Here is a 13,074-nt window from a genome sequence, read left to right as displayed (position 1 = left end):
AGGACCCCGCTCCCATCAACGAGCTCAACATCGTGGTCACGTACGACGGGAGATCCGACCCCTCCAGCCCCTCCGCCAGGCCCAGGATCCTCAAATTCTTTCGCCTCGTGCGAAAGTCCAGCTCCTCCAAGCGGTCTTGCCACTTTTTGTGAAGTGCCTTGTGCAACTCCACTTTCCCCACGAGGACCAGGGCCTCCTCGTCCCGCTCAGCGGCCTGCTGCTGCAACTCCCGAATGTACACCTCCTGGGCCGCCTGGGTTCCAAGCAGCTTGTTGGTAGTCGCATTCAGGGAGTCCAGCAACTCAGCCTTCAGCTCCGCAAAACAGTGCAGAAGAGAGGCTTGCTGCTCCTGCGCCCACTTCCACCAGTCCTCGGGTGTTCCGCCGGCCGCCATTTTGTCCTTCTTCCCCCGCTTTTCTTGGGGAGCTGCTGCAGCTTTTTCCTTTGCCCCACTCCGGGTGAGCACCATAAATTATGGGGACTGCTCCTCTAGACACCTTCCCCCACCGGGATTCGTCGAGACAGTGCCGTTTGGGGCCCTGAAATCGGCCCAAAAGTCCTTAAGTAGCGGGAGCTGCGGTGCGGCTTAGCTCCACATAGCCGCAACCGGAAGTTTCCAAAGCCGATTTTCTGACCGCTCCACTCCTAGTCCAGGCCATCCACCGGTGGAGAATCTGAGAAGGAGTGTTCCCACATGGGGAAAAGTCCAAACAGCACCACTACGAGCCCTTAAAAGAGCCCCAAAGTCCGAAAATAGCGGGAGCCACTGAACGTGCGGCTTAGCTCCGCATCACCGCTACCGGAAGTCCGTCCCCGCTTCTTCAATGGCCTTGGTGAGATCTTTTCACAGTTCTTCCCTCTGCTGCTAGAATTCAGCTTTCATAAAGGCCCTCAAGTCAGCTTGAGGCCTCTAAACTGGCCCTTCCCCCGCCTGCATGCTTGCAGAGGCTTTTGTCTGCTGCTGCTTCAGCCCAATCTTGCACTGTTTCTGAGGGTCTGATAACCAAGAAACATACTATTCCTGGGGGAAAGTACTCCTCGAACATTCACCTACGCCTTTTCATCGAAATTCCAACCCGTGCCGCCCAAAAAAGAGCTCTTTTCTGTAACCTTGGGCAGGAGCTGCCTCTGTGTGATCACTCACTCCATGGTGCACACCGGAAGTCGGATTATTCCATTCTGCGTGTAATTCTTCAGTTGTCGTTTGACCCTAGCATATATTATGGTTTTACTGCACAGTGTGATCAATGTATGCCCATCACTATAAGTCAGTTTCATGACAAAAGTTTTCGAAGACATGGGGAAATTTGCAAACGTTGTTATTGGCACAAACCTGGTTAACAACGGGCCTGTAAATTGCAATAGATAATATGTCATCTATTTGCTTTGCATTGAAGTTGGATAAGCCAATTGCCTTGACCAATCCCTTTTCCAGTAGTTTTTCCATGGCCTTCCAGGTATCCTTGTAATCAGTATTAGCATAACGCACTGTTCCATCATCATTCTTTGGAATCAAAATGTCACCACGTCTGCAGAGACAGAAGACAATATAATTAGGAGGTGGAGTTCACCTTCACACTGGAGTTCAGAGTTTCTTCAATCAGTACTTATTTTGGCGACTCAGTTTAGATCACAAGTGGGTTTGGACTGGAAGTATCTCACTCATCGTTCCTTCCTCCACACCCCAATCTGTAAATGATCTTCTCCCAGCAGTCAGTAATCCTCATCTTTCAAACCAAGATCATTTTAATAGGGCTTTGCAACTGAGTGAGAAGCTAAGTTGTGAGAACAGTTTGATCTGCCCGTATTTCCTCCTTTGTGCAGGCACAGTTGGGTGGAAAACATGTTCCGAAATCTTACTGCTAATTTACGCGAAAGTATTATTTTTACATTGAAATTTACACTTAAATCACACTCAAGCATTGCTGTCGTTTGACTGATAGCACAGCACTAGAGTAACAAATGCTAAGATAGGGTTGGCATCATGTCTCCCCTCCCTAGCTGTCCTCAGTTCTATGGCCTCGACTTCAGGCTTGTCCAACTGGCAGCCCACAGAGCCCCTCAGTATGGCCCCTGGAGCCACTGATCAAAATGCCCATCAGACCGGTCAGTGAAACTGATTACAGCAAGGCGCTAATCCTCCAATGACAGCCTGTTTCTCTCCCAGGTTTGCTGCTGACAGGCTCTCTCTCTCCAGCTCGTACTGCTTTCTTTGCTTCCCAACACACCCGCTTTTGGGCACCAATATATCTCAGGCCTCTCTCCAGCTCTCTCTCCTCCAGAGGTTTAGTGAGTCAGGGTAAGTGGGTGGGGGGTTTACACAGAGGCACTGTCCCTGAACCATACAATAGGTGGATTTTCAACTAAGATTCTGTTACAGCGTGCTGCGATCAGTCTTAGCAAAACTGGAGCATTAAATACCCAACAATAGGGATTATCCACATCAATTACTGTAAACGTCCAATCCAGATACCTGGCTAACCTAATGTTTACTATTGTTGCCCATCCAAATACAGGACTATGAGGCATGTGTGTGGGGTGAATGTGTGTGTATGAGGAGTGAGCGTGTGTGTCAGAGAGAGGGGTGAGTGTGTGTGAGTGGTGAGTGTGTGGGTGAGGAATGAGTGTATGTCTGCATGAGAGGTGTGTGTATGTGTGTGAGGAGTGTGTGTGTGCGTGTGAGAAGGGTGAGTGTGTATGCATGTGTGTGAGGAGTGAGTGTGTGTGTGAGCGGGTGAGTGTGCATGAGAGAGGGGCAAACGTGTGTTGTTATCTGTATTATCTTTGAACATTAACAGATATCTTTGCAGCATCCTTGAACACGGGTGAGGTCCTGGAGGACTGGAGAATTGCTAATGTTGTCCCTTTGTTTAAGAAGGGTAGCAGAGATAACCCAGGGAATTATAGACCTGTGAGCTTGATGTCAGTGGTAGGCAAACTGTTGGAGAAGATACTGAGGGATAGGATCTATTCACATTTGGAAGAAAATAGATTTATCAGTGATAGGCAGCATGGTTTTGCGCAGGGAAGGTCATGTCTTACAAACCTAATAGAATTCTTTGAGGAAGTGACAAAGTTAATTGATGAGGGAAGGGCTGTAGATGTCATATACATGGACTTCAGTAAGGCATTTGATAAAGTTTCCCATGGCAGGTTGATGGAAAAAGTGAAGTCGTATGGGGTTCAGGGTGTACTAGCTAGATGGATAAAGAACTGGCTGGGTAATAGGAGACAGAGAGTAGTGATGGAAGGGAGTGTCTCAAAATGGTGAAAGGCGACTAGTGGTATTCCACAGGGATCCGTGCTCGGACCACTGTTGTTTCTGATATACATAAATGATCTGGACGAAGGTATAGGTGGTCTGATTAGCAAGTTTGAAGATGATACTAAGATTGGTGGAGTTGCAGATAGCGAGGAGGACTGGCAGAGAATACAGTAAAATATAGATAGATTGGAGAGTTGGGCAGAGAAATGGCAGATGGAGTTCAATCCAGGCAAATGCGAGGTGATGCATTTTGGAAGATCTAATTCAAGAGCTGACTATACGGTCAATGGAAGAGTCCTGGGGAAAATTGATGTACAGAGAGATCTGGGAGTTCAGGTCCATTGTACCCTGAAGGTGGCAACACAGGTCGATAGAGTGGTCAAGAAGGCATACAGCATGCTTGCCTTCATTGGACGGGGTATTGAGTACAAGAGTCGGCAGGTCATGTTACAGTTGTATATAACTTTGGTTAGGCCACATTTGGAATACTGCGTGCAGTTCTGGTCACCACATTACCAGAAGGATGTGGATGCTTTAGAGAGGGTGCAGAGGAGGTTCACCAGGATGTTGCCTGGTATGGAGGGTGCTAGCTATGAAGAAAGGCTGAGTAGATTAGGATTGTTTTCGTTGGAAAGACAGGGGTTGAGGGGGGACCTGATTGAGGTCGACAAAATTATGAGAGGAATGGACAGGGTGGATAGCAACAAGCTTTTTCCAAGAGTGGGGGTGTCAATTACAAGGGGTCACGATTTCAAGGTGAGAGGGGGAAAGTTTAAGGTAGATGTGTGTGGGAAGTTTTTACGCAGAGGGTGGTGGGTGCCTGGAACGCTTTGCCAGCGGAGGTGGTAGAGGCGGGCACGATAGCATCATTTAAGATGCATCTAGATAGATATATGAACGGGCGGGGAACAGAGGGAAGTAGATCCTTGGAAAATAGGTGACAGGTTTAGATAAAGGATCTGGATCGGCGCAGGCTGGGAGGGCCGAAGGGCCTGTTCCTGTGCTGTAATTTTCTTTGTTCTCTGTTCTTTGTATGTGTGAGTGGGTGACTGTGTGTATCTGTGTGTGAGAGAGAGGAGTGAGTGTGTGGAGAAGGGTGATTGTGTATGAAGGGTTGAGTGTGTATGTGTGTGTGTGCGAGAGAGGAGTGTGTGTGAGGGGTTTGTGTGTGTGTGTGATAGAAGGCTGTGTGTGTGAGGGGTGAGTGTGTGTGTGAGGGGGAGTGTGTGTATGAGAGAGGTGAATATGTGTGTGTGTTTGAGAGGGTCAAAAGTGTGTGAGAGGGGGTGAATGTGTGTGTGGGAGGGGTGAGTGTGTGTGTGAGAGAGGCGTGAGTATATGTGTAAAGGATGAGTGTGTGTGAAGAAGGGTTTGTGTGCGAGAGAAAGGTGTGTGTATGTGAGAGAGGTGAGTGTGCGTGTGAAAGGGGTGAGTATGTGTGTGAGAGAAGGATGAATGTGTGTGAGAGAGGGGTAACGTAGAACATACAGTCCATAAGGAGGCCATTCGGCCCATCGAGTCTGCACCGGCCCTTCGAAAGAGCACCCTACCCAAGCCCACGCCTCCACCCTAACCCTGTAACCCAATAACCCCATCTAACCTTTTTGGTCACTAAGGGCAATTTAACATGGCCAATCCACCTAACCTGCCGTCTTTCGGGACTTGTGGGGGGAAACCGGAGCACCCATAGGAAACCCACGCAGACATGGGGAGAACGTGCAGACTCCGCACAGACAGTGACCCAGCAGGGAATCGAACCTGGGACCCTGGCACTGTGAAGCCACAGTGCTATCCACTTGTGCTACCGTCCTGCCCACGTGTGTGTGTGAGAGGTGAGTGTGAAAGAGGTGTGTGAGAGGGGTGAATGTGTGTGTGTGGGAGGTGAGTGTGAGAGAGGTGTGTGAGAGGGGTGAGTGTAAGGGGTGACTGTGTGTGTGCCAGTGGGGTGAGTGTGAGAGGGGTGAGTGTGAGGGATGAACGTGTATGTGTGTGAGAGAGAAGTGAATGTGTATGTGAGTGCGTTGAATGTGCGTGTGAGGAGTAAGTGTGAGAGGGCAGAGCATTTGTGAGAGAGGGCTGAGTGTGTGAGAGAGGGGTGAACTTGTGTGTGGTGAGTGTGTGTGTGAGAGGTGAGTGTGTGAGTGTGTGTGTGTGTTGGGGCGAGTGTATACATGTGAGAGGAATGAATGTGAGAGGGGTGAGTGTGAGGGATGAATGTGTGTGTGTGTGAGAGGGGTGGATGTGTATGTGAATGGAGTGAATGTGTGTGTGTGTGAGAGGGGTGAGTGTGTATGTGAGATGGGTGTGAGAAGTTTATATTTTGGATTGTTATTGCCCAAGCAAACATGAGGAAAATTAAATGTATTTTGATCGAGATTGTATTAGGCTTTCATCTTCTGCATAAGAAAAGATAAGAAAATTGTAGATTGAAATATTATGATTTAGGATTACAACATATGGGGACAATTCTCCCAAAAAAGAGTCATTTTTGGCAGGTTTCGCAGGGTGATTCCTGCCAGCTGTTTGGGCGCAATCTAGACCGCTATTCACCTACATTCATCTTTTTGGTGCTTGGGGAGTTTTCCACTGGAAAATCCTACACTTGGGGAGCGATCTACCAATGGGGACAGAGTCCCATAGTGTGAGATTAGCACTTGGAGTGCCAAGAAACACCCCGCTATCTAACACGCAACCAAGTAGATTGGGGGCCTCAGCAGGGTGCTCCCTCGGTGAGACCACACTTAGCCCCGCCACCAAAACCCGCCAGAATTCCTCAGAGCAGCGAGAGATCGGGATACTATTTTTACATAGCGTTCCAATCTCTCAAGCCCCCGATGAAACCACCAAGCCCCAACTCACTATAGGGGTGTCCCAGGGCCACCCTGCACAGCACCCCTCCCAGCCCAATCACTGTCACGCAAAAAATGCCAGCATGGCACCTTGGCAGTGCTCGTCTGTCAGTGCCACCTGGGCAGGGGCAGGGTGGCACCAGCAGTGCCAGGGTACCACCCTCCATGCACCTGGGGGCCTCCAATTCTCTGGTAGACCTCCACGAGTACCGCTCTTTCTGGTGCCTGTTTGTGGAGCCCAGCACCACTCAGTGCTTGCCTGAGGTCTCCATAGTGGGGGGGCTTAAATTCCACGCCTCGGTTAGATCTCGGGAACGCTGTGAGATTAGCTGCCTCACTCCAATATGCAGATTTGCCAGAAAGTGAACCCGCCCACAATGGGCAGCACTCACATCGAGAAGTCTTGCGAGATCACGTTAGATATTATGATGCATGGCGAGCCAGGTAGATCCTGGAAGTGGGATCTCCAAGTATCTACCGTTCACGTTGTGCTGTACTGCTTTCCGGACACAATCTACTAGTAAAGAGTGGGGATAAATGGGTGTTTTTCTGGTTGGCAATCAGTGGCTAGAAGTGTGCCTCAGGGTTCAGTGTTGGGACTGCAATTCTTACAATTTATGTAGATGTTTTGGAGTTTGGGACCAAGTGTAATGTGTCGAAGTTCGCAGATGACACTAAGATTAGTGGTACAGCAAAGTGTGCAAAACACTGAAAGTCTGCTGAGAGATATAGATAATTTAAGGGTTAGGCAGGTGTGGTACAATGTTGATAAATGTGAGGTCATCCATTTTGGTAGGAATACAGCAAAATGGATTATTATTTAAATGGTAAAAAATTGCAGCACGCTGTTGTGCAGAGGGACCTGGGTGTCCTTGTGCATGAATCACAGGTACAGCAGATAATTAAAAAGGGAAATGGAATTTTGTCCTTCATTGCTAGAAGGATGGAATTTAAAAACAGGGAGGTTATGTTGCAGCTTTATAGGGTGCTGGTGAGGCCACATCTCGAGCACTGTGTACAGTTTTGGTCTCCTTACTTAATAAAGGAGGTACTGGTACTGGAGGGGGCACAGAGGAAATTCACTGGGTTGATTCTGGAGTTGAGAGGTTTGGTTTATGAGGAGAGACTGAGTAGACTGGGACTATATTCATTGGAATTTAGAAGAATGGGGGGAATCTTATTGAAACATAAAATTCTGAAGGGAATAGATAAGATAGAAGCAGGGAGGTTGCTTCCACTGGCGGGTAAAACTAGAGCTAGGGGGCATAGCCTCCAAATAAGGGGAGCAGATTCAGGACTGAGTTGAGGAGGAACTGCTTCACCTGAAGGGTTGTAAATCTGTGGAATTCCCTGCCGAGTGAAGCAGTTGAGACTACCTCGTTGAATGTTTTAAAAGCAAAGATAGATAGATTTTTGAACAGTAAAGGAATTAAGGGTTATGGTGAGCGGGTGGGTAAGTGGAGCAGAGTCCACAAAAAGATCAGCCATAACCTCATTGAATGGCAGAGCAGGGTCAAGGGGCCAGATGGCCTACTCATGCTCCTAGTTCTTATGCAGATACCAGGAGAAACCTCCCATGGGCTTCCCAGCAGCCAGTACACCTCGTGAGATCTGGCAAGATTTTGCAAAGCATCATGATCTGGGTCCCGCCCACAATGGCCGTGACCAAGCCTCATGCGCCTAAGTCAGCTTTGACCCACTTAAGCTGCTCACCCGGATGTACTGGGCTCCCGGCATCTAATGGTCTCCCTAGCTGGGCCTCGTTCAGCACTGGACCACACAAACATGAACCCGGGGGAAACGGCACCCGAAGGGTCGCTCAGGCCATCGGAGGCCACTGGGTGGTCAGGGACAGGGTAGGGTAGCACCTTGGGTCTTCCCCTGGAGTGTGGGCACCTGGGCACTGCCAAGGTGCCTGAGTGCTACTGCAAAGCTGCCAGGAGCACTGTCGGGGTGCCAGTGTCAGGGTGGCACTTCCAAGGGTCAGGGCCTGGGAGAGCCTTGCCCATGAGAGCCATGCCCATGAAAGGAGTATGTTAGGAAGGGGGGGGGGGGGGGGGGGGTGCAGGTCAAGTATGAGGGGTCCTCTGGAAGGTTGGGGGCAAAGAGTGGGGTCCTGGAAGGGGGCCCGGAAAGGAGGCATGGAAAGGCCTCAGCAACCCCACAGTGGGATGTCATCACTTGAGGGGTTGTGGGGTAATACCCGTGTGTGTGTGTGTGTGTGTATGTGTGTGTGTGTGTGGTGACATTGCCCATGGGTGGAGGGTGTGGGGGAACCCAGAAGCCCATTTCGAGATCAGGGCACCATTTCAAAATGGTTGCCCGATCTCTGAGGAGCCGGTCTGGCCAGCAAGTTCAGCTCCCTATTGAGGAAAATAATTCGAAATGTGGTCTTGACTGGGGAGAAACTTCCAAGAGCCCCAATAAATGACTAATTGTGGTTAGATAGCAGTGGGGAACGCGCCGACAGAACCGGTGAGAAACTCCCAGTAAAACCCACCACAAATGGCACTTAGAGCCTTTACGTTAGATAAACACTCCTAAACCTCTACCCCAAAGGGGCAATGTTCCCCCCATCACTAAAAGTCCATGTGACGGCACCCGTTTACCCCTCCCCCCACCACACCACCTAGACATGAGGATGACCTGGCCCCACACCTATCCATCCTCGTGGACATAGGGGCATTTGCCCCCCTCCCTAAGTGAGTATACTCTGTTATGGGGTTGCTGAGGACCCACACCTTTAAGGCCCCCAGCTTTCAGGCCCATTAAACCACTCTATCCTTCATAACCCCCCTTCACCCCCGCACCCTTCAACTCTGCCTTTCATGGGCATAGCTCCAGGCCCCACCCCTTGGCACTGCCAACCTGCACCCCTTCAGTGCCAGCTTGGAACTGCCTGGGCCCTGTCCCCAACCACTCTGGGGCTCCAATGACCATGGCCTCCGAGCCTTCAACATGGCTATCATGTCTGGTCTACCTTTTTGGAGACCAGTGGCTCCATTCTCCCCAAAATTTTCTAAATTCATTTGTGGCGGGTTTTTCAGGGAGTTTTCTGCCTGCTCTGGGCGGGATCACCTTTTAGCAAATCTGCATATTCGAGCGAGACAGTGAGCCTCACTCTAATGTGCAGATTCCCAATGTATCTGAGGCTTTGGGATTCAACTCCTTTGCCTCGGTGAGTGCAGTTTGATACTGATCCCCACAAACAGGGACCAGATGGAACGGCACTCTTGTGGGTCGCCAAGAGAATTGGAGGCCCCCAGCTGCATGCTCATTGGGTATGGTGGTGCCCTGGCTCCTCGGTACCTGGCAGTGCCACCTAGATTACAGCCTGGCACTGCTAAGCTGGCATTTTGTGCACGATCGGGCTGTGGTTGACAGTGGGGGGTGCATGGAGGAGCCGGGGGACTCTCCCATGCTGCATTTGGGTTGGGAGATAGGTCAGGAATTCTTTTCAGGACCTTGGAGATTCGGACGCCATTTAAAAATGGTGTTCCAAGATCTCGCTACAACGGGGAGTTCTGGCAAACTGAGCTCCCCGTTGTAAATACAGGGCTATGTGCGGCCTCGGCTCCCCGATCTCTAAGTGAGCTTGTGTCCTCCACACCACCCACCCATAGGAAATGCCACACCCCCACACACATGGAGACTACTCCACCCCAGCCCCCAAAGTGAGGACACCCTGCTATGCTGTTCCTGGGGGTTCCCCCTCTTCAGACCCCCCCAAACCCCCTTACAGCACCCCCTCCCTCCCTGGACCCCCATCCATCACCATCTGCAGCCTCCCTGAGGGCCTTACTTACCTGTCCTGCACACCACCACCCTTCAACCCCCCCCACCCTCCTTTCATGGACTTGGCCCCCTCGCCTCCTGGCTCTTGGTGGTGCCACCTTGGCACCCTGGCACCCTTGCACTGCCGCCCTGGCACCCATGCAGTGCTCTTGCCAGCTTGGCAGTGCCACCTGGGCACATTGGCAGTTCCAGGTTGGCAGTGCCAAGGTGCCAGTTGGGATGTGCCAAGGTGCCCACGTTCCAGAGGGCCATACTGCACTAGCCCTGACCACTCAGGTATTTCCGATGGTCCGGGAGACTCCCAGGTGCTGATCCACCTGGCCCACATTTGTGTGGACCAGTACTGAATGGCACCCGGCTACAGCCTTGCTGCGGTGGGGGGTAGATGCTGGGTAAATTTGCCGAAGTCGGTTTGAAACCAGCTTTGGCGCACGCTGTTAGGTCACACCCCTTCTGGAAGTGATTCAGATTCATTCGCCTCGTTGGTCTTGGGTGAATCCCGCGAGGCGTGCAGACTGCTGGAAAGCCCGCGAGCGGGCTCTCCCGGCAGTCACTGGCCGCATCGCGCTCAAGAAAGAGTGCAACACGGCCGGTGGATTGCGCCAGTACTAACTTGTGCCGATGTGAGACTAGGACAATGCTGCCAGTGAATTCCCAGAGCCGGAGGTTGCAGCCTCAAACGGGCTATGCGTTTTGAAATGGGCCTAATTTAAATATATTGATCTGGATCACTCCCAGCGAGGGGATCATCCAGATCGTGTTGGGCATAGCAGGTCGGGTGCATCGCGCACGGCTAACATCTGGTGCGAAACCCGTTTTTGGCCTCTCCCGTTATGTACCCGGCATAATGGGATCGAAGCCGGGTGCAACGTGGTGGGAAAACCGCGCCCAAGGAAGTGGCTGAACAAATTGGAACATAAGAGAAATGTTGAATAGGTTGATACATTAATACATACTCAAATGCCATTGGCCAGTGCATCAAATACAAATCTAGGTAGTCGAGCTGTAGGTCCTCCAGCGTCTTACGGCAGGCCGCTTCCACATCATCTGGGTAATGCTTGGTGTTCCAAAGTTTGGATGTAATGAAAATATCCTTCCGCTTGATCGACTGGAAAAGGACAATGAGATAACAATAAATCTGTTCGGCCGTATACATCATCTTTGCTCTTTTGTCAGGCATGGATCCACATACTGGCGAAACAACATGGTTAGAGACACCCTTATCGTGACTTTTATCAGAAACATGCAATAAATATGACACTGGGTCACATTGGCACATGGTTGAACATACTTCATTGCATGTTAGAGCTGCAATTTGATTTAGCATTGTGCATGTGTACGGCTTGAGGCAACGGTTCAGTAGGACTGGAATCCATCAATGAGGAAGAAAAAAGACACCACAAGATCAGGAGTCTTTCTTCTTCACACAGCATCTTCAGTGGTAGTCAAAAAGAGAGGGGTCCTACTGATGGGGGAATGGTGGGGTGGAGTAGAAAGAGACTCAACCATCAGAACAGATTGGATACACTGACAGTCACTAAACTGTTTAATATTTAACAGGGATTACTCAAAGTAGTGGCTTTATAAATATTATTGAAATTAATATCTGTTTCAGGCCCAAACTGCAGCTATGGAAAGAATTTTTAAAAAATATAACTTTAGAGAACCCAATCATTTTTTTCCAATTAAGGGTCAGTTTAGCATGGTCAATCCACCTACCCTGTACATCTTTTGGGTTGCGGGGTGAGACCCACGCAGACACGAGGAGACTGTGCAAACTCCGCATGGACAGTGACCCGGGGCTGGGATCGAGCCTGGGTCCTCGGCGCCGTGAGGCAGCAGAGCTAACCACTGCCCCACCGTGCCACTTTCAGCGATGGGTTTTGTTTGGAAAGGATGAATTCTGCTGTCTATCCCAATCCCTCCATATTAGTTCACTTGTTCTGTTATTTGCAGACGCCCATTTGGCACTCTTAGAAAAAAAAATACACAGTTTTGTTTTTGTCCTCACTTCTAAATTTTAAACAGAAACCTAACAGAAGGACTGAGACTGAAATCATTGATAAGAGCTGAGCAAGATAAGTGAATCCTGATTGGCCGTGGAGAAAGCAACGAGGACTACAGGCTTCCCAAGTTCCCGGGTAATTCAAAAAAGGCACAAAGCCTTGAAAATATTCCTTTTGTTTGAAGGGAACAGATCCCTGTGCATGAATGTATGTTGCTTTTAGCAAACATAAATGAGCCATGTTACAAACTCGTTTGATTACTTTAAATTGGTTGTTAGCGTAAGTATTAATACATTCAGGGTTCTTCAGCAAGTGCTGCCCAGGAGCGGAATCACAATTATCAATAAACATTTTGTTTTGGCTTCCACAACCTGGGCTGATTGAATCATTTGAACTCTGCCTATTATTTACCACTGAAAGAACATGCTGTTTGATTTAATCAGCCAATTGCTGGGATGTACAGTTTATGTAACTGGATTTGCATCGGCATTGAAATTCATATAATTGTTCCACAACTGTGCAGCAAAATTTTTTTTGGACTGAAGCAGCATCCTGTTAGTGGAAAATACCACTTGTGTAGCCATTGCACAGTCGCAGCATGACATGACTTCCTGAACTTGGCTGTTCAAATATTTGAGGTGCATTACCTTTTTGGGTTTTTGGACCAGGCTATTTGCAGGTACAAAAATGGCAATCTGTGGCACAATTTGTGAGTTTGCGTGATACAGAGGGAACAATGATGTAATCAAGACAGCGATCAGGATGGCTTTGCTGTGCACTATTTCTGCATCAAGTTTGCAAGGTGAGCGAATGGCTAGGACACTATTTACAAGATGGCTGAAAAGGCCAATCTTATATTGACTGTTGAGGATAGGTTTGCGGGAGACAGTGGTTGTGGAACCCAATAGCGGATTTCTCAACTAGCACATCAGGGAAAGTGAGCACATTGAACTGCTCCATCTCAAAAGTGAATCTGAGCGTGGGGTACAGCGTATTAAGATATGTAAAGTTGTTCAAAATTTCATCTGTTAATAAATAGATCCCTGGTACTGGAGAATGCTTAACAGATAGATTCTATTGGAAGTTGGTTCAGAATGTTGTTATGGGACTTGTCAACACTGAACAGTGGGAACTGTGGCATCGACCAGTGTCAAAGCCT

The 13,074-nt window shown here is 49.4% G+C and overlaps 1 protein-coding gene across 3 annotated transcripts in view; it reads right to left on the bottom strand.

Annotated features, from left to right (window-relative positions):
• Positions 1–13,074, bottom strand: part of akr1a1a (aldo-keto reductase family 1, member A1a (aldehyde reductase)) — a 74,702-nt gene that overhangs the window by 47,705 nt on the left and 13,923 nt on the right. For all 3 annotated transcript variants that reach the window (XM_038790788.1, XM_038790789.1, XM_038790790.1), the window contains 2 exons: positions 10,866–11,017; positions 1,334–1,529 (listed from right to left, as the gene is read on the bottom strand). In XM_038790788.1, coding sequence (XP_038646716.1) covers positions 1,334–1,529; positions 10,866–11,017 — 348 coding nt within the window. The remainder of the gene's footprint in view (positions 1–1,333; positions 1,530–10,865; positions 11,018–13,074) is intronic.

The sequence above is a fragment of the Scyliorhinus canicula genome, chromosome 3 (genome assembly GCF_902713615.1).
Source record: "Scyliorhinus canicula chromosome 3, sScyCan1.1, whole genome shotgun sequence".
In the NCBI taxonomy this organism is placed as follows: Eukaryota; Metazoa; Chordata; class Chondrichthyes; order Carcharhiniformes; family Scyliorhinidae; genus Scyliorhinus; species Scyliorhinus canicula.
The sequence above is the reverse complement of the archived record's forward strand: the minus strand, read 5'-3'. Positions and strand labels throughout refer to the sequence as shown.